The 22148-nt window shown below is 41.4% G+C and overlaps 1 protein-coding gene across 1 annotated transcript in view; it reads right to left on the reverse strand.

Annotated features, from left to right (window-relative positions):
* The window catches only part of LOC306744459 (F-actin-uncapping protein LRRC16A-like), a gene marked incomplete at both ends in the record, with an annotated part of 57796 nt that overhangs the window by 20726 nt on the left and 14922 nt on the right, over positions 1-22148 (reverse strand). Inside the window, 11 exons of the mRNA XM_079227106.1 lie at positions 475-578; positions 1885-1971; positions 2264-2358; positions 3022-3110; positions 6703-6778; positions 7027-7100; positions 7446-7516; positions 7656-7753; positions 8330-8451; positions 9606-9665; positions 15980-16030. Of these exons, the coding sequence (XP_079083232.1) occupies positions 475-578; positions 1885-1971; positions 2264-2358; positions 3022-3110; positions 6703-6778; positions 7027-7100; positions 7446-7516; positions 7656-7753; positions 8330-8451; positions 9606-9665; positions 15980-16030 (927 nt within the window). The remainder of the gene's footprint in view (positions 1-474; positions 579-1884; positions 1972-2263; positions 2359-3021; positions 3111-6702; positions 6779-7026; positions 7101-7445; positions 7517-7655; positions 7754-8329; positions 8452-9605; positions 9666-15979; positions 16031-22148) is intronic.

Below are 22148 nucleotides of genomic sequence, written 5' to 3' on the forward strand. Positions count from 1 at the left end.
GCTAAGCTAACATGCTGCTAATGCAGCTAATGTACAGACATGAGTGTGGAATCGGTCTTCTCATGAAACTCTTTGGCGAAAAAGGGATTAAGGGATTTTCCCAAAATGTCAACTATTCCTGCAAAACAATCTTAGCTTCAGTCAGTCAGTGCAGTATTTTAGGCAGATTATACTCACCTCTGTGTCTGTATGTATCATGATTTATTGTACAGCTATAAATGCAGTATGTCCCTGGTGCGAGGTGCGTCAGTCAGACTAGATTCTGATTTGTAACCCCACAATAGAGGGTGGCATCCTTGTATATGTGCTCTGGACAGATTTTGACAGATTGAATTTCCCAAGTTGATGCTCTGCTACAGGGTGACTTGCTCACTGATTTATAATGTTCTGAAAATGCCACCACACATCTGCAGCACTGAGTTTCATTGCTATCGCTACTAGCGCTAACGTGGATTAGAACCAGCGCGTTTGTACCTGCATGTCGTCTCCTCGGAGGACATTCCCTGAGAGGTCCAGATGGACCAGGCTGCTGGGGATGGACGGGTTGGCACTCAGTGACTGACAAAGGCTGTTCACCCCTGCAACACACACACACACACACACACACACACGCAATGTCAGCATTATCACAATCCTCCAGCCTCCTGTTTTGACAGCACATGAAGGAAATATCAGTGGGCGAAGACAGGAAAGAGCGGGATCAGAATAGAGCGACTGCATGGAAAGGGAAAAGAGCATGCCTGCTCACGGTGGTGTTCATGTAATGCTACGCCTTGGTCAGTGTGAGTCTATGTTAAGGAGGAGGCTTTCGTATTATTTATGTCACAAGAAGATATATCGAAATAAATAAATTAAAGCACGACTCCAACATCAAGCGCTGAACGACCTCATGAAGTGCTGCTGTCATTCAAATGTTTACGGCGTGAGAGACAGACATTGTATGGATGTCTTGGCATGCATGGATTTTGATTGCATGGACAGATGAAAAAACTGAAAAATACACAGAAATATGAATGATAAGATTTGTAATATTTAAGATTTCTGCAATGATGCAAACTGGAATAAAAATTAAAAAAATGAAATGATGGATCTACTTCAGCTTCATCAAAATCAGTGCTAAAAAAAAAAAAAGGTGAAAATGTCCCCAATCCTTTACTTTTGCTCTAAGCATTGTTGTTTTTTTTTGGAGTTTGGATTATAGATTGGGCCTTTAGCTAGACGAGCAGGGCTCAGTTTAAGCAGAGCAGCCCTCTCACTAACCCTACACTGTGAAATATGATATCTCTTTATTGATTGCCTGAGAGCAGAGCATGTTTACAGAGGGTCCCTAAAGACGGTGCCCGATGCATTTACTTTGGGTGAGAACCAAGAAGAAATTGTGTCTGGAAGTGGTTGTTGAAAGCGTCTACATTTAATCTACAAATTATAACAAGAATGACAATAAATCCACTGCTTTTTGTGTGTGCAGAAAAGCAATCAGCCCCTTCATATAATTCCACAAAAGGCCATTAGTGGAGAAGGTTTTTTTTTTCCATCATGCCAAGAAGTTACGGCTCCTCTGATTGAAAGTGGTCTACTAACCGATATTTATGCAAATAAAAAACATGAATACCGTTTACAGATTGTCTCTTCTGCACGCTCACACATTACAAACACGACTAACACATTTTATTTCTCTCACTCCGTGTTAATAATGCAATAATTAAGTGCCATTAGCATCCCGATGGAAGGTGTGATTAGATTAGTGGAAGCTGTGGATTGAACCTGATGAAATGAGTGCACGTAAATGAAAACTCAAACACAATATTAGTCATTTCAAAATTGCACATGTTTTCATTTGTCATCCACCTGTATTATAAACTGCATATAAAGTACAGCACATACCTTTGGGTGATAGTGAGGTTTTAGAGAAGTTTAAATGCTTGAGCCCCTTACGAAGTTTGGCAAACTGAGCACCCAGGGAGGAGATACCTGCAGAGGGGAAACAGAACAGGACAATGGTTCTCCTTATAGTCACGAACAGACAAAAGATCCATTATATTCACAGAAACAGAAACCTTTCAATGTCTATCAAAGCAAAATTACATGACGTTCATTTAAAATTGTACATGGGAAAAAAACAAATAAACCAGAGATTGTAAACTCCAGACATCTATTGTACATTTGGTGGAATGTGTCTTTAATTCATTAGGATATAGGAGATGAAATATTAAACTTGTTGCTCTGATCTATAACCAGTGAATGTAAAATTAAATCAACTTACCTCGGTCCTCCAGTGGGTTATTGGCAAGATTAATGGTGGTGAGTGCTGAGCTGGGGTTGTGGGCCAGGGCAGCAGCTAGCTTCTGGGCAAAATCTCTGTTGTATAAAAGAGTGTAGCCATTATGCGTGAATGATCAATGTAGTGTACGTGTGCACGCATCAAATAGGTTTGGCAACGTAAATATCATTTTCTGGCCATAGCAGAAGAGGAGAGCAGAATAGAAGCGAATAGGCCTTTTTCACAGGACACATTTTGACATGTCACAGTTGTAAATAATACAATTAATAGTGGCTGCATTTGTCTGCTAGAGTGTCCTGGTGGAGACTTAAATAGGATATTGGTAATACCTGTGTTTAAACATATAATGATAAGTCAATCAATTTTTACATTCACAAAGTCAGAATTTGTATTTTCTATATGTAATGCTATAACGTCATGTATGGGTAGGTCGCAATTGCAATGGTACCGGTACTTAAAAATGGCTGCCGCTCCTACCATGCTGCTACGTTGATTTGAATGGGAAAGCCCCTTCAACTCCTTTTCTATGGATCGTACTTTTCCCATAATACAAGGCAGTGTTTTTGACATTTCTCCGCACCAGCAGTTCTGCTAAAAGTGTGTCGTCTCCAAGTGATTGCACTGGAGTCATTGTCTCACCCTTGACAAAGCTCAGCCAGCAGTACTCTTCATTATGAGTTCATTGACCTTGACATGTAACTTAGAACATTGGAGGGCTGCCCTTTTAACCGTTATCTCACGTTTTGAGTCCTGCGTTGTCGAGAACCAACTCTTCCAGTCGACTGGAGCGAGACACTACCCGAAAGATCTGCTCACACACATCTGCAGACTGAAGACACACACGTACATTGACACAATTATACAATTATACATCATTTTGCAGCTCGTATAATTTAAGACAAAGAAAACTCTAGATTTACTTTAGCTTTTGTGTAATGCTTGACCAAACAGTGGACAGTAAGGGTGATGTGCAAAGATGGAGCTACAACGTTACATATTAAGAGTCTCACGCTCACAGCAGCGCAGTATATCTCAACTTTTAATCACAAAAAAACACTAATTAACTGAACTAGCTTCAAGGCCTGAAATGCACTTTTATCTAGAACAGCAAAGCTTGGATTGAAACAGTCAAGGTCATAGAAATAACAAAGAACTGTACTTTTGGGGAACATGATTCCCTCAAGTGTTCTTGTGAAAAACTCTTGGAAGTTGTTCATGCATGCTAATTAAAGCTGCACTGCAGAACGTTAGAAAACCCCCAGCATGCAAGTGAGTAATGTCTCTTTCGTTAAAAGCCATTCATGCGTTACAAGGAGAGACGATCAGACTCTTTAGAGGGAGTCTCACTTCTGTGGTCTCAACACTGCAGGATAGAGAGCCGGAGGAGCAAAGCCACTTATATTTAGACAAAATAAAAAATTCAACAGTTGGACTTCCGTGCCCTACCTAGATGTTCACTGACCCAGTTCACTGTGTGCTGCGTCACACTCAGACATGTAGACAAGCTGCAGTAATTCTGATTATTCTACGCTAATGTTATGCCCCGATTCATAACACAAACATGTTTTTGTTATGAACACTTTACTAGACCATTGTTTGGTTTTTATTCTTAGTAATTGGCAGTAATGCTAAAAAAAGGGCCCGTTTCTCCCAGCCAGCAGCCTCAGTGTGGCCAAAAAACACTGCCGACATTGTCCCACACTGTTATCTACAGTGAGGGGGAGAGAAAGGAGAACAGGAGAGAGGGGTAATGGAGAGACGAGAGAGGGAGAGAGAGAAGAAAGGGACTGTTGTTCACATGTTTACTCTCTGAAACTGTGAGTATTACAGAAGAGGAATAAGAATGATGGAGGGCAGCGAGGGATGACACATAATACAGAAAAAGGAGCTGTGAGGGTAGTGAGGGATGAAATGGAGAAAAAGAAAAGGTGACAGGAGTCCGTCGTGGAGTAGCAGATAGAGAGGGAACATACAAAGGAGGCTCGTATTATCACAATACAAATATTGGGGACAGCACATAGCATGTGCACCGCACCATTTACCAGCCATTAAACAAGAGCCTCGTCATGCTGTGCTGTTCTGACCCTCCGCCCGCTGGAATACAACACATACTGTGCGATCGGGAAGTAATCAGGACCAAGTCCTCTCATCCCTGCTGTCCTCTCTCTCTCTCTCTCCGCCCTTCTCATTTTCGGCTCAGCATCTTGATTAGACCACAAGACAAACAGCCTGATTGAACTGAGGATGAGCAGCGTAATCTCTCGCTGAGATAGCCGGCTGCGTGAGAGAGTGTTTGTGCGGACGTGCGTGTGTGTGTGTGTTATATTATTCAGAGAGATTCCTTATCTGTTTGACTGCAATTTAAGCCTGAGAATTGTGCATGTATTATTTCACATCGCCCTCACTTCTTCTTTTCTTTTTCTTGCTGCTTTGTGACATTTTTATTTGACATGTTTCTCTGTGCAACTGTACACAGTTGCATAGATACTCTTGTTAAGGCTTAGTGTTGCCCTTGAGTTGAACTTTTACATGCCAACGGATTTGGAAACTAGCTTCCCCACCTGGAAATGTCTGGTTCCTCTTCATTTTTTAGATCTGATCTCTCTTTCCTGATACCATTGACTCATTTCCTTATTCATCTGGCATCTCACCCATTCATTCTGTCCACTGACCTCTCCGCTGGCCTTATGTTTCTGTCTCACTGCACTGTTTGCTCTCGGCACTTACTCTCTTTCACTCTCTGTTTCCTTCTTATTCTTCTTTCCAAGTTACTGTTTCCATTGGCACCGGATCAAAACAACTCAAAATCACGCCCCAGAGCACATCCATGCAACCCTGGATCTTCTATTATCACCATATGCACATGCACACACATAAAAGAACAGGAAAATAAGACTGAAGTTTCCTTAAAAACACCCAAAGGAGTTTCTGTTGCATTAAACAGCAACCAAATATGCACACAAAATCCGCCTCTTTGCACAAACACAAGGGGCATCTCTGGCTAACACCACCAAAGAAACCCACTCTGAATCATTTGAATAAACATGTACCGAAACCTTCCCAGCACCGAGGCCTGAGGGTCCATTATAAGACACTAATCTGGGACAGAAAGGACACACGTTGGTGCACATGTGCCTGTGTGAGTATTTGAGCCTAAATATGCACATGGCACTGCAAGGGGGCACGATTTTAAAATGCAATACAAAAGGAATAGTCTGTGACGAAGGCGTGAGATAATTGTTTGGACTGAGGAAGCTGCGTGTGGTAATTGGTAAGACTGAGCGAAGCCTTGAGACGGGGAGTGAGCAGTGGAGTGCTGCAGGGGGGCAGCAGCCTGAGACATTGAGCCCCTTTGTCTGGTTGGGATTAAGAGTCTTATCACACGGGAACATTGGACTGATCCTCAGTCAGTCAACAGACAGGAGGGGAAGATGTAGGAAACAAAGGGGAAACGTTCTGTGCAGGGAGATACAGACAGGTAAATAGGGAGAGTCAGAGACGTGGAATGTAGTACTTCATTTTGAAGTGCTGACTTAAAACTTCTGCTTTTCATCAGAATTAGGAATATAGTATGCCAATTATTGTGTTAAAGAGTAATCCTCTCATTGGACTATCGCAACAATTATTTTGCCAATGTGAGCCTGTAAATTTCCCCAGTGCGGGACTAATGCAGGATTATCTGATCTTATCTTTTGCTCTGTCAGTCCACCACTTTAGCTCAAAACTTTAATTTGTTCAGTACTTGGGCTTATCATTACTTTTACTGGTATTTTATAACCAAACAGCCTCAGCTCTACTTTATGTTTAATGCTAATTTGTGCCAAACTAAGATGGCAGACATGGCACTGAGCAGTATACAATACCTGCTAAAGCAATAGCATTTAGCTTCATCATCATGAGCGTGTTAACGTGATGACGTTAGCCTTTAGCTCAAACCAGCGTTGTGTCTAAGTGCAGCCTCACAGCCTCAAGGACTCTTTGTCTTATTTACACAGTGATTCTCCACATTTAGCTCAAATCAGCTGATGTCCAGTTCATCAGCGTCTGTCCATCTGTCAAATACCATATCACAGTATTTTACAGCCGGACGGAGAGACGCAGGTTCATCCTCAGTTCTCACACTATTTATTTTGCTGTATGGTAAAAATAAGTGCAGTAAGGAAGTGAGACGTAGGACCTTTACAGACGTGAGAGGAAGAGAGAACAAACAGACAAGCAGGGAGAGACACATCTATCCGTTTATCTTAAGTAGTCATACTCCTTACTATTTAACTCTGAGATGGGATTATGTCTGGATTATTTTTACCGTATTGTGGCAGCAGATTAACACTGTGATAATGCTTGTCCAGCATTATGTAAAAACTGAGCAGACATGATTACTGAACAGGCGAGGAGGATTTATTAGAAAAGTGGTCACTAACCAGTTTGTAGTCCTTGGTGGAGAGCTTGGTGAACCACTGGTTAAACTCCAGCACTGCTATTATTGCCACCAGATCCCTGAGGAGGAAAGAAAAGGTCACAGCTTCCACTATATATTGTTCTTCATCAGTGCCACCTTAATTTAGTGTTGACTTCAGCACATTTTTTACTTGAAAATAAATCCTGTCACACCTGCAATAGCTCTCTTAACCTTTAGTTTAGTGTTTCTCTTCCATCTTCCTCATCTGTGTGCATTGCTTTTCATATGATGTGCTATGCTTATATTTGATATATATGCTTTTATATTTATCTGTGCCAACACTCACCTGTTCTCCAGATGGCTGAAGTCCTGCAGGTTGAGTTCTCTGGTGTCTTGTGTCAAATAGATGGTGTCCACATCCTGCAAGGGAAACAATTCATTAACCAAAGCGAGTGTTAACAGACAAGGCTGTTAGCATAAAAACCTCCGCTAGTAATTCCTTGATGAGACATATAGAAAACAAGCACGTGCACACAGCAGATGAAACATAAACAGTACAGAAAGAGGCACTTCAGTTTGGAAAAGGAGGAGCAAGACCATCAAATAGATCTTGAGATATCCAAAGATACGAAGGAGACTGGTACTGCATTCACACTGTTGTGGCTATCCGATTCATCAAAGGGCTTTATTCAGTTTCATGTCAGCCAGCCAACAGTACTGACGCACAGTTTAATCTCTACACAAAGGAATGCAAACAATACTGACCCATTGCACCTCTTCTTTATAGGGCAGCCCCAACCAGTCACAGACACATCTGTACATCTGAGAAAACCCACCTGTGCAGAAAGAGAGAGAACACATCAAAAACACATACAACTGTGGCTTTTGCGTCTTACTATAGAGCTGTGAGATGTGGATCATTTTAGCAATTGGATGAGGTAGCACAGATTATTTACTGTCGTCACACATTCTTACCACAAGGTCCAGGCTCAGCGGGCTTGTTGTTCTCCCACAGAGTCTGCAGAGAGATCAGCCTGTCTGGAGGCTCCATGCAGAGCTTCTTCATCACTTTACTGAGAAGAGAAGACAGATTAAAACATACTTTAGTCATCCCATTTCTTCATCTCCCAAATATTGTCGCTGGTGAAATGTTCAAAAGCCTATAATCTTTTTAAAAGCTTCTAAAACAAGCAGCTCCAGGCTACGTTCCTACTGCCTTACTTGTCAGTGGTCATTTTGAAAGCAGTGAAGTTGCTGAGAGCTCCAATATGAACTACATTCACACATTTAATTTCAAATGCAAAAAAACAAATCTGCAGCTCAAGAATAAAAACATGCGCCTCTCTGTCAAGTCAAAAACGTTGTCCTTACTGTTATACAAGCTCATGGTTTTACATCAGCGATCATTTCTGCATTTTTATTCATGCTTCCTCAACAAAACATTAAATTCACATCCTCATTATGAGATGTTAGATGTTTTCTGGGACATAAAATGCAGTTTATGGTAGCTGTGACTCAACCAAAGCTCCTTCCAGAGATCTGACTGAGCACCCACGCAGAGATTTATGATGGAAATCTTTATTTGCAATGATTAAAATTTGACTGAAACATGTTCCACACAATCAAACACGCATGCCAGTGTAACTCACCTAGGTTGTAGATCGGGACATATCCTGAGCATACAGTTTCCTATGTGAGCGACCACCTCGTTGACCTCCTCCGTAGAGAGCAGCTTCAGAGAGAAGGAGCCGCGCTCGTACTCGATGAACAGCTAAGAAGGATACACCATTAATAAGTAACGCACCCCAGCATGCATGGTTTCACCTAAACCTGCTTCGACCACAGTTCTACTTAGATTAGTTAATCATCCATGAGTCTAAATAAAATCTACCACAGAAGAACAGTTTGTTGGCAGAGAAAGGACTCAACATGAATGCATTATGTGTATGTTTTTATCTAATATCATGTTCCACTGTCTACTCCACTGAATACCCAGCACTGATATAATTTACGAGAATAAAACCAACACATCCATCTATCCTCTCAACCACATCTACATCCCACATCTTTGGCTTCAGTAAAAGTAAAGATTTAATGACATTAATTTAAGACTGGCTGACCACTTCAGCGCTCACTGCAATTATGCAAATGTGATGTGAGGCGATACGCGCTTCCTCTATAGGCCAACATTAACATAATCCTTGCTGATACTTCTAAAACCTGGGAGACCATCAGTCAAGATATTAAGAGAACTGACATCTCTTGAGATGAGTGGGAGGGAGGCTCAGCTGCAGTAATGGTGTGGCTAGTGACGGATTATTATATTTTCTCAGTAGATCCTGCTGACTGGCAGTTGGCCAGCACTGGTCAAAAAAGCTCAATGGAATCTCTTCCATGGGGAAACATCATTTCTGGACCCAGATCTGTTTTTTTGGTGTCTCATACACTAATCATGTTTTAAAGATTATACTAGCATATTTTTCTTTCCATCCACTCAGTGTCTTTACATATATATGTTGTGGTTACATACGCTGTCCTTAAACTGGATAAATTGGGTTCAAGTACCCATATCAGCAAACAGCCATCCTGCTCAAGTGCCCCTGAGCAAGACATTTAAGTCTAAGCATCTCCAGGATCCCTTCACTGTAGAAGACTCTGACCTTTGACCTCCCCAAAGAGGAGGGATACATAAAATGTGCATTAATTTAAAGTTAGCAATTTGTGGTTGAAAGCAGAGTTGCATGCTGTAGAGAGAGAGGGACTTTAGAGGATGCAAGGCTAGTAATTTCCCTCTGCTTCCAGTCTTTATGCTAAGCTAAGTTTCCTCCTGGCTCGAGCTCCATACTTAACACAGAGACACATAAGTGGTATCAATCTCATCATCAAACGCTCGCCAAGAAAGCAAGTGAGTGTATTTGTTTTTACCTGTGTCGGCTTGTTACAAGCAATCCCCTGGATCTCCAGATAATTAAAGGAATGTTCCACCTAAAACAGAGCACAGAAATCACCATTAAAATACTTATACAGTGTAAGGCATAGGTATGGCCTCTTAACATCCTAAAGGACAGACGGGGGACAAGGAAGGAGATAGTCGAGGCGTATCTATAATACTCTTTCTACACTGCTTTACAATATACTTCTTCTGACGGTGCTCGGGGGAAAAAGGTGCACTATCAAATCAGCAGGTGATATCACTAAAAGTCCTTTTTAATAAAATCATGCATGACAGTCTACCTAACATTTTTTAACTTGATTATAAGATAATATAAAGCTGGGGTTTCAACTGCAATTATTTGAATGAATGAATGCATGTGGTGTTCATGAGCATGCAGCCAGCAAACCTGGGTTCTGATAAGGGAAGCCAATGCGGAAGTGCCTTAAACTTGCATTCTGTTGAATGGCCATCGTCAGATTGTATAAAAATCTATGAGAAAATGACCCTGACCCTAAAAAGATTTATTACCTCGTAAACATTGTAAACATGAGTTAATGGTGGCAAATGCTAGTTTCAAGTCTTCTTCAATACAGCATGATGTTCATTTTGTAAATAATGGCACATTTAGAGTAATATAGACCATAAAGCAGGGTATGCTTTAGGCGGGGCTACCATGTGATTGACAGATCATTACCCCAGCGTTGTCCGTATGTTTTTAGTTAATGAAAGTTAATTGTTACCTTTTTGGTAGCCTAAAAATGTCTTATTCAGCATTCGGTTGTACTCAGCTTCACCCTCTCGTGTTACTTCTGGTTGCATAAAAGAAAGATGCCGACGGCCAAAATGCCAAACTTGAGGCTTCATAACGGCCACAAGCCAATGACTGACGTCACGGTGACTACGCCCACTTCTGATAAACAGTGTATGTGTGCTTGTGCGAGGGGATGCCAATGTATACTGTATCTGTGAGAGAAATTACGCTTAATAATAACAACAACAGTCTAGTGAAGTGACTCTCTGTCTAAGGAATGTTGTGTACAAATATGTCCGCTCCATAATGAATAGGGAGGGATGCAGTCATTACTTTTTTCTTCTTTCTTACATAAGACACATTTGGAGGTTCAAACGAAAACTAAGATTGGTGGATGAGATCCACCAATGAACTAAATCAGCTCTTATGTTTAGTGTGTGTGTGTGTGTGTGTGTGTGTGTGTGTGTGTGTGTGTGTGTGTGTGTGTGTGTGTATATATATATTTATTTATCTCTGCCAGCTGAATTCTTTTATAACACAACCACTATTTCCTTGCTTATTTGTTCAGAATTACTGGTAGTTTTGCACAGATAAGACACCATAGATTTTTTTTTCTATATACAGTGTTAACAGTTTGCTTCCTGAATTGTCTGAATTGAGAGTAAGAAAAAGATATTTATTTTTATTAAATATTATTTTTTATTTATTTTTTTATTCACCTCCAAAAATACTTTTCAAGACAGGCTTAAGACAGCCATCTGAATTTTTTTTAAAACTTTTTCGAGACACTTCAAGACAGAGAAAAGCAGCAGCCTGCCTTTCCATACCTAAAAAGGACAGGGAAAGATCCTCTTTAATGCGAGAGGGTGGAACCTGTGAATACAAATGCCTACGACTGTACACAGAGCTCACAGTTTTCCTGCACTCCCACTCCAGCTCTCCTTCTTTTTGTCAAACACAGACCTATCGCACAATGCCTGAAGGCAGGCCAGGGAGCGAGGCCAGACTATTCCAGGTGGGCTCGGTGTTCCTGAGGCTTGGCTCAGAGATGAGAGGACGGAGAGGATAAGCAGACTGTCTGTCTTCTGACAGACCGTCTACTGTCTGACTACAGTATGCAGTGTGTGTGTGTGTGTGTGTGTGTGTGTGTGTGTGTGTGTGTGTGTGTGTGTGTGTGTGTGTGTGTGTGTGTGTGTGTGTGTGTGTGTGTGTGTTTATTTCTTGTGGTTAAGCACTCACATTCTGTCTACCAGCTGAAAGAATTCCACAAGTACCACAATTGTTTGGATAATATATATACACACACACACACACACACATACACCATCATTCCCATCCCATAATTACATTGTGTGGGCTGATGGTTCAAAAGGCATTAGCTGTCACAGCCTTACTTTAACTGGTTTGACCATTAGCTTCCAGTCCGGTGGCTAATGTAAGCAAATGTTAGGTCGATGCAACTGTATAACTGACATTACTAAATAATGCTGCTGACTTGACTGTTCTAAAGCTGTGCTGCTGTCTCACTACATGTTAGCATTCACCTTTATCCCAAAAGATACAAAGGCTGTTTATGACCTTCAGCCCTGAGCACCTTTACCATAACACCTCTATCTCAATAAGATAGAATCAGTAGAATTAGAAATTGGCATTGCATAACAATTTGTCATTTGGAGAATATAGGAGGTCACACACTATATGTACATTTATGTAATATGCAAACACAGGTCTAGCATACATACTGGTACAGTACTACAGTAGAAGTAGTACAGCAGTATATATTGTTTTGATTTGTGTATTGCAAACTATTTGTCGGATGTTTCAATATGCAGCGTTCATTGTATTAATCCAGTGAAGGGCATAATAGCAAACTAAACTGAGAGCCAGCCAATGAAAAGTGAGCACATGGATAAATATGACTTTTAGCCAAAGGCAAGACCTCATGCTGGGAGGTGTAGGCAGGAACCAAATGCCGTTCACTCAATTGTTCAGTGTCCATCTGTCACTTTAACCCCTCTCCTCCACTTCTCTTTTTGTTGCATTTCTATGGAAAATGTAACTTTTAATGTGTTTATGCTGAGAATGGTTTTAAGATTAGAGATGGTAAACATTAGGGTGCTGTTCCATTGAGCAACAAGAGTCAACTGCAGAGGTTGGGATTGATAAACACGTGTCTGTAAGTGAGGTGCTGTTAATGCTCACTGTTATCGTTTGTTAACATACACTCCCATAACTGTGACATTAAGCAGAAAGTAAAGAGAGATAAACACAGAATGTACAGGTATGGAAAATAAACAGCAACACGAGGCTACGGATAAAGAAAAGAGGCAAAAGGGAAGGAGCAATGAATAAAAGTGTGTGAGAGAGCATGTGTGCATATTTGGGATGAGACACTGACAGACTGTAAGGCCCTGCAGCTCCTCAAAAGGAGCCAATCGGAGGCACAGACACAAAAACCCCACTGAGAAGTGCATGAGAAGGCTACAGGGGATTTCAACCACTACTGAGAGACGAGAGCTCCACAGTAATGTGTTTAACTGAGGGTTTACTGCTACTGCAATATATTTACTAAATAGTAAAGCCGTGGGCTCAGAAGAGCATCGCTGCGGAAAGCTCCTCCTACTGATTGTTCTCTTGTGTGTTTTCCATGCATCTTTGGGATTTCAGACGGAGATGCATCCGACATATGATAGATCAAACGTCTACAATATGTTCAGATGGCCAGCAGCACAAATCAACACCCAGCACCGTCTCAGCTTTGATTCCAACAAAAACAGTAAACTAGAAAACCGAATCTACGGACAACCTATACAGTCAATAGCTCATGTGCTGGAACAGTGAGCAGAGGCTAATCTCACCTCTACTGTAATATAGATTTCACATTTAAAAAAAATCAATACAAGGAGAGTCAGCTTTTCATAGATGTTGGCATGCTTCATCTTTCAAAAAAGACATTGTGCAGTAAGAACAAACCGGACTCTGAACTGAACCACAAACTAAATGAGATTGTCAAGTCATGCGTTTTCAATATGTTGGGTTGTCACACATTTTTGAAAATGTGGGAAAGACAATATTAAACTTGGATTTGATTAATCAGCAATTATTTTGCATGATTAAAAAAAAAAAAGTGAGAAATTTACTGGCAAAATGATTGACAACATTTGTAGCAACCGATTAACCCATTAAAACATGAATCAAGGAAAGAATATCAAACTGGTTCCAGATTCTTTTATGAGAGGATTTAGTTATTTAATATACCTTTGTAAACAATATATCTTTAAGTTTAGGGATTTTCGGATTCTGAAAACATGCTATGTAAATAATCACTTTTGTGATGGGAACCTTTTGTTTACTAAAAATACTAAAATATGAATTGCTCATTATCCTTAGTTGCAGAGGTTTCCTTAAAAACCAAACATTGAGTACTTTACATATTAAATCTATTAGATTCAATTATATTTAAGACATTGTAGGTTATCCCTGCTGACCTTTGGCACAGTGGTGAGTGGGGGAAGAAAACCAGATGGGAAAGCCACGCAGCGAGACAGGGATGAAGAGAGAAGGAGGTAATCTGGATTGTCGGAAAAGAAAGACGATGAGAGTGAGAAAGCTGAACCAATGGCTGGAAGGGAGAAAAAGAGAGGAGAGGAGATCTGTGGCTGTACTCTGACTGAGCTGAGCCAACGGAGAAGGGGATCGAGGTTTCTCTGAGAGCCGCCAGAGGAGGGATTCTAATTCATGTGTGTTCATGCTGCATCACCTAATGTTTAAAATTAAAAACTAAAAGAGCCTCTTGCTTCCACAAAATCATGTTCACAAGATGCACCTTCAGAAAGTTCCATCTAGATGTCGTGTCTTCATTAAAACGAGTGAAGTTGAACAACAAGAGTAAAATCAAAAGTAGGGAAACAAAGTACAATAGAGCGATGTAAAGAGGTTTTAAAAAAAGGAGAACAAGAAAGCAGGTGCTAAAGAAATCCTTCCAGATCCGAAGAGAGAACCAATAGAAAACAGATGGACAGCAGATCTTGAACCTGCAGCTCATGGCACTGGAAACATATGACATCATGTGAAGCCGGGTCAGCTTGAGTGTTCTTTATGGGCTCTTCTACTCCAAGTAAACCAATGAATCAGTTCTCAAGCAACCAATCAATCACCTAAACTGTCCCCAGAGGCATCTTGTTGACTGGGAAGCTTTTTGAAAGGCAACTGTTAAGTGTTTCCTGGGCCTGGCACAAGAGATGATGTTATGCTATCTGGTGACTGATCTGTGGAGTGCTACTCTGTCCCACCAGTCCAGATATATACAGTCTGCTTCCACGTACAATCACAGCTCTGTTTGGTTTTGTGAATCTGTGCTTTTCGTTTTGTACGAGTAGTCTGACGATGAATTGTTTTGTGACACTACTGAAAACACAATTCATTAGCGGTTAACTCATTGACAACGTTAGCCCTGAATTTGCTCCCACAAACAGTGGAGTCAAAATCCCCAGATCAGAGGCAGACCTGCATTGGCTGGGTTACATTTGCAACCCAAAATGTGTGTTGGACCTCGAGGAAACCGGCTCTGAATAGTACAGATATGTGGAAACGGGCTTCTGCGGATTGTATGAACAAAAGAAATCATGACATAAGATAGTTTGGAGACCATGCACACTACGGGGATTCCTTCTGGTTTACGTAGGTTCGCCTACTTTGGTTTCCAAGATCAAGAATTGACTTTAAAACTCAACTTTCAAGCGCTTAAAATTCTATTTGATTTGAACATCTGCATTACCGTAACAACTTGGCATGACAAGCCCATTTCTAAATCCACTTATCCAAGCTCAGGGATGCAGGGTGCTGGAGCAAATCCCAGCACCATAGGCTTGTTTACAAAGCTAGCAGGTCTGGTGTGATGTTTAATATTGACAGTTGAGATAGTTAAAGTTGTTGAGCCGGTGCTGCTGGGAGCTTTAGTGAACATCTGCATTGTATTACTGCACTGCTGGTTTTCATGTGGCGGAGGCGACAATGATGCTGGTAAAGATGATGACAGATGTTTCACTGCTGATGATGGTGCTAACAATTGCCATCTGCGATGCATTATGGCACAGTTGTAAAAAAAATTAAAAAAACACACAGGCGTGTCAAGCAGCAGTATAACTGCAATACAACCAATACACTTAACCCACTCTACAGCACATACACACACACACTAACTGGGGGTAGCAAAAGTGCTGAGTTGGGGAAATGTCCAAAATGTCCTAAACAATAAGAAGATACAACACATTCTGCCATGTTGTTAGTGTGACAACTACACCTTATCGGGTCAATGTAATAGGGTTTTAAAGAAGTAAGGTAAAAGACGACTTCAGAGGAGAATTTAACCTCTAAACTAAGCCTGTATTGTGTCAATCGCTGAAGCTGTTTAATTGAGACTGACAGAATAAGGAGATGACACGTCTTCAAAATAACTGTGGCATCAATCAAAGATTTTCTGACGTTGTAATTTGTATATATTACAATATTTGCAATACAATCTACAATTATCCTGGTGTGGTACGCCGGTTTCCCTGGTGGTTCCTGGGAAGAAAAAAAAAAAAAAGATGTCCATGTAGTTGCTGCTCTTACCTTGGTGGGAATGCGTGCCGTCAAGAGGTAAACGCGGTGAGACGCCAGGGCCTGAAAGAACAGAGAGGGAATAATGAGTATGCAGCTGTAAATATACACCCTGACCAACACCAACAAGGAAATGACAAAGAGCCTGTTGACTCATTCACAGGAAAAGGCTCGTGACTCTTAAACATCTCAGTCAGTGTGGAAAGAAAGAAAAAAAACCTGATAATGAGGAGAAGGAGTCCACAAACACATAAACAGACATTGACATTTGCAGAATACACCGCCAGTCTGCTGAGCGAGCACATTGTAGGTCAGGGTGTGTTTTTGTATTTGTGTCGTTTCTGCCTGCTGAGCCGCCTGGACACCAACTGCTACTGTTCATCAGAGCACATGTTGCTGCTCTGTGAAGGGAAAAGTCAAGGTTTGAAAGAGGCATAACTGGAATGCATGAACTTGACATTCCTCTCCAAAAGGAGCGGTCTCATTATTCTGGTGTATTGAGACGTGATACTGTTATAGGGAGGATTTGCACAACTCATGTGACTGAGAATGTGTGAACAGGGACAAAGATACCATTTAAAAAAATGACTCCAGTGCTGCATACATTGAGCAACCCACACCGTGGGTCTGTTGTAGTCACTTTAATTCATGCTTGTACGTTATCATAACACTATTGAATTCTGTGGATTACAAAAGTGGAAATAATCCAACAGTAGAACAAAGGTTAAGCCATCATTTTATACAAGTTTAAATTTTTAAAAAAGGCACAGTGTGTAGGATTTGGCAGCATCTAGCATCTTTCTCAGAGGCTATTCTGACCATAATAACACTGGTGGGAGCCATAGAAGTCAGACGGCGACTGACTTCCGGTACCACGGTTTGGCACTAACCCTGCTCCCATTACCGCAGTTTCACAAGTACAACTACGGTGGCCTTCAGGTAAAGTAAAAACACAAATGTCTGCGATAGTTTTGTCCATTCTGGGCTACTGTAGAAACATTGGGGTTCAACGTAATTTAAGATTCAGAAAACATAACTCTTAATTTCAGTTGATTAAACACTTGCGAAAACAAAGATATGATTAAAATATCATATTTCTGGAAGTGGTATCATGATGGTAATCAAATGCTATGTCCCTTCATCATCATAGTTGAAACCTCTTGGCTCTCGAAGCGAGACATCTCCTTCGCTTCTCTTTTAACTCTGCACTGACATGCATGCTGGATGAAAATTGCAATATCAAAAACTGTTCACCTCACAGCTCTGAAGATAAGCAACTTAGGCCTTTTGGCTTTTCAATGCTGCAACGTCACAAATAAGGGTAACGGCCTCAAAGGAAGATACAGAGCCAGGGGATGAAACAGGGAACATAAGAATATAATGGAGAAAGAAAAAAAGCTGGTGAGATGAAACAATGCAAAAAGAAGCTTGAAAGGGCAAGAGAGGAAATGAGAAACTGACGGCAGAGAGATGTGAGCAGACATCTTGATCAGAGGTGAGAGAAAACTGGAGAGAAGGTTTGAAAGCAGAAGAGAGCATACACATAGTGCAAAGGGGAGAACGGAGTTACAAACAAGTCTCTGATAAACAATGACGGGCGTGACGGCGGGGAGTGAAAGAAAGAAGAAAAAGAGGTGAAGAGAGAAAACAAGATTAAGGAAAGGCTTTAATCTGTCACAATCTTTTTTGAAAGACGTGGAAAATGAAAAAGGATGACTGTGTCCCGGCCCTGTGTGGCTCGGCCCCACAGGCAGGGTCTGTGTGGTTTGATGTGATGGAGGCGGACAGGCAGGACGGTGTGACCAAAGATAACCTCTCCTAAAGAGCACCGGTCACCACGGCTACGATCAACTCTCCCTTTCCTGCACAGCAGCTCTCGTTTACGCGCTATGTGCGTGCAGATACGCTGCTCATGGAATCGCCTAGTTTCAAAGATGACTACATGGGTTTGATAGGTTTGGCCGTCAGTTATTTTGGACCTATACTAGAGACTTAAAGTCCGGATATCTGGACCTCTGATGCACAGATTTTGACCCTTTCCATTCCGATATCTTTTGGTTCCAATATACACTGCACGTACTTTGCATTTTTGCACTTTCTTTATTGTTTAAATGAATACGCTCCGCTGTTTTGTTGTATATATATATTGAGTATTTTTCAATCCGATATGTGTTGTGTCTTCTATGTAAGTTGCTTGCTACTGTGACAAACACATTTCCCCTTGAGGATGAATAAAGTATACATCTATCTATCTATCTATCTATCTATCTTTGAATTGTCTTTATGTAGATGCAATAATAAATCACTGGAGTGGCCCTTTAAAGCAGTATTATAGTCTGACCCCATTACTTTGTCAGACCTCTTTTTTTGCAACAATAACTTTGTCGAAAACAATGTTATCATATTAGACAGAAACTATTGTCAAACCTGTGAAAGTAAGTTCAAAGGTTTAATAAACAAGAATCATGCAGCATTCATATTTTATTCAGCCGTATTGTATCCAGAGCAGTGGTCAGTACGTATGTAGGATGGACTTATGCAGTTTGAATGACCTCAGAAGTTATGGGAATAAGAGTTTGGCTGCAGAACTTTCAATGTGGGTGACATAAAAAGGTCTCCGGCTGTGTGGCCATGGAAACAAGTCTCCTTTTTATTTGCCACAAAAGGACCAATCTGTGTCTGACAGCATAAAGTCATGGTTATAGTTCTTAACAATACAAGTGAAAAACACCACATCAGTTGGTCTCCAGTAATTGAACAGCTTCAGCTGCAGTGCAAACTTGCTGACGCTGGGGGGGGGTAGCGACTGGGTTTCATCGTTTCCATACGGTCCAGAGAGGGAAGTGAATCATCTCATACTTAGATAATCAACCAATGCATTAAAGGACACTTGTATCACTGGCAACATTAATTTGTTGCACTTCATAACTTTTTCAAGCAGTTGTTCATCCTCCTGCTGTCAATGCATGACTGCCCCTCTGCCCTCTGCGAGTGGACAAAGCCATAACACCCCCCAGGGTCATGGACCCCTCCCCCCCCCCCTATCTTTTCCTCTCTCTCTCTCTCTCTCTGTGTGTCTTAAGTGAACTTAAAGCCGCGAGCCTTCCCATTAGCCAATGATCTCCCAGCGACCACCAACCCGCTTCAGCCAACCAGATGGCAGCAGCATTGGAGCATGTCGACAAGACCAGAGCGAGCATCTGCTACTACTCTCTGTGACAGACACACAATATCTATTTAACAGAATATACAACACACACTAATGTACTATCCTTTACACACACAGTGTAGTCTATTCATGGTATTTATATAGTACAATTCTCAGATTATCTTTTTTCCTGTCAAACTGTCAACCCCGCCTACCCTCCACCAATTGACCCAACTCTCATGTGCACACTCACATATTGAGTTACTATGGCAACAGCTTGGCCCATACCACACACACACACACACACACACACACACACACACACACACACACACACACACACACACACACACTACAGTGCCGAGCCTTGCTTAAGAATGTCAATGAGTTTTCTGCCCTAAACAACATTCACGCTGGCCTACAGTTATTATGCTGAATCTCAGTCGGAACCGAAGCAACAGAGAAGTGTTTCATCTGCAGTCATCCAGCTGTGTGAGCACTTAGCCACAGAAGCCTACCCCCACCAAAGATGCTTGAATTCATCCATCATGTCTTGGGGTGCATTCACACTTCATTATGTCTATTCATCACATTGTTTCACATATATTTGTTTGGGTAGGAGCAAGCAATGTCTTTAAAAAGTCCAACAAACAACATCAGAAATGCTGTAATACAATATAATACAAATGATTCAAATGTTTGACCACCCTGAGGTGTGCTTGTTTCATCTTGTTGGAAATGTAACAATGAATAAATAATGTATCTGCCAGATGAATCAGGTACCCTCCTCCATTCTTCTTGTGTACCTTTGTGGTTGGTTTGGCATTTATTATATTGACATCAAACAGATTCATGGACAGGAAGATTAATACCACCCTCGTATCTGTCAGTCAAATATGAAGCAGCATCCAGCAGCTTACTATAACGAATGGAAACGGAGAGGAAGAGCTTCCCTGGCTCTGTCCACAGGTCTAAAACCACCCACGAGCGCCTCTAAAGCTCACCATTAACACATCATCTGTTTAACCAGTTCAGAAATTAAACTGCATCAATTGCACTTTTATGGAGCGTTATATTCCAGACGATACCTTTGAGCAGAGCAAGGTATTTTCCGCCTGCTCCCATGTTGGTTGACATTGCAAAACCCAAAATGTAAAAGCACAAAAAAAAGCAGAAATGTATTGTTTAGGAAGTTAATCATCAGTTGAATCATGAACACAAATAGAACAGTGGAAAAAACAACCCAGACACAATTACATTCATCCCCACACCGCTGCTGACACATACTTTTTATTGCATAACTAATGCCAGCATGTCCTGCTTGAGTGTGTGTGTGTGTAACATTAATGACTCATGATATGCTGGTTGCTAACTAAAAATGTCAACGCAGCACTGCAGTGTGAGAGTATTTTTAGGGATATGTAGAAAAGAGACAGCTCAGCCACGGAGACGAGTGGACACCAGAGAGACGGAGCGGCGGCTGAAGGGCAAAGTGAAATGACTTAATAAATTCTAAGTGCTGTTTTGTTGATAAGAAGCCAAGACTTAAATCAAATCAGAGGGGAAGATATTTAATGAAGGGAAGTGTTTAAAAGCCGTTTCATCTCCGTTAAAACCAATGCCGCTATGGATGACCCCATCTTAGCTTTTAATACACTGAAATCAATCAGCTCACCGTAGATCCAATGCAGAGCATTTCTCTCCTCCTCTTCCCTGCACATCCTTGCTTTCCCCTCCCACTCTGTCCTTAATCTCTTAATGTCCTCATCCTTCTTGCCCTGTGCTCTAATGCTGCTTTTTTAACAATTGCCTAAAAGCATACTTACACTACGTGATTACAGAAGGTCACAAATGCAAAACAAGGGCCATGCTGATCTATTTAAATGTCTATATGAGACCGTATGTTGTGGATTGTATGACCAATATTGGATAATGGAAACATCAGTGCACAGGCAAATCCATTCTGGGAAAGAAGAAAAATGCTCAGTGGTTGTTTTTTCTTCGTCTGCATTCCTGCTTCCTCCATCTTCCTTATCTCAAATTGGATGCCCGGTGGACTTCACCATGAAGCAATGCATTCTGTACACAACATATTAACAGCTTATAAAGTGTAACCTCAAATATTGTTTTCTAAAAAGGTCTTTCTTGCACCCGTTTCCTCCCGAACCGTCTTCCTGTTCTCTTGAGGTATATAGAATACATACTGTATGGCATACTGCGTGGTGTGTGGGTGCATCTATTCAAAAGATGAGGCTTGTGTATATCTTGCAACAATGGAGCAGAAGACACACACACACACACACACACACACACACACACACACACACACACACACACACACACACACACACACACACACACACAGCCTCTTTTATCTTTGAATAATCATGCATGGTGTAACTCAGTGTAACAGAAGAGAGACTCTCAATGCTGCTGCTCCAACATACAGCAGCATCATCCGCAAGTCCATGTAGTTATCAGACATGTTTTCAAACTGTATTTTCTTTTCTTTTGCCACAGTAGCTTTAAGCTCTTTTTTCGAGTTTGCCACATTTTGGATCAGGCCCGATTACCCTCACGTCTCCTTCGGATCAGCTTTCTCTCCTTTTTGAAAATGTATTTATGCTCGCTAGGCTTCTGAGTCTTAATGAAGGCCTCTACTGCAAGGCAAGGATAACACTAGGGACAGTTCTTGAGATGCCATTTATTTAGCTATCAGAGTTGATGTGGAGCGAACAGATGACCATCAAGTCTGTCAAAGCGTCCCGAGAACGACCCTGAGCATACTTTAAACTGCTAATCCCCCTCAGCTGCAGAGGGAGCCCACTCTTCTGTTTCCCTGCCATGCGCCTGCAGTGGGAATTGGCTCCGAAGCCAAAAATAACCACTTGTCTGAGAGGTGAGCAGGGGAAAGCTGAGCAGGAACCTCAATCGGGCTGACACAGGAGAGATCAGCACGGTGGGAACCGCTCTGAGGCCAACGTGAACTTAAAAAGCCTCCTAACCTCTCCAAACTCAGGCAGAGAATTCATT

Source organism: Taurulus bubalis (assembly GCF_910589615.1).
Source record: "Taurulus bubalis genome assembly, chromosome: 12".
NCBI lineage: Eukaryota > Metazoa > Chordata > Actinopteri > Perciformes > Cottidae > Taurulus > Taurulus bubalis.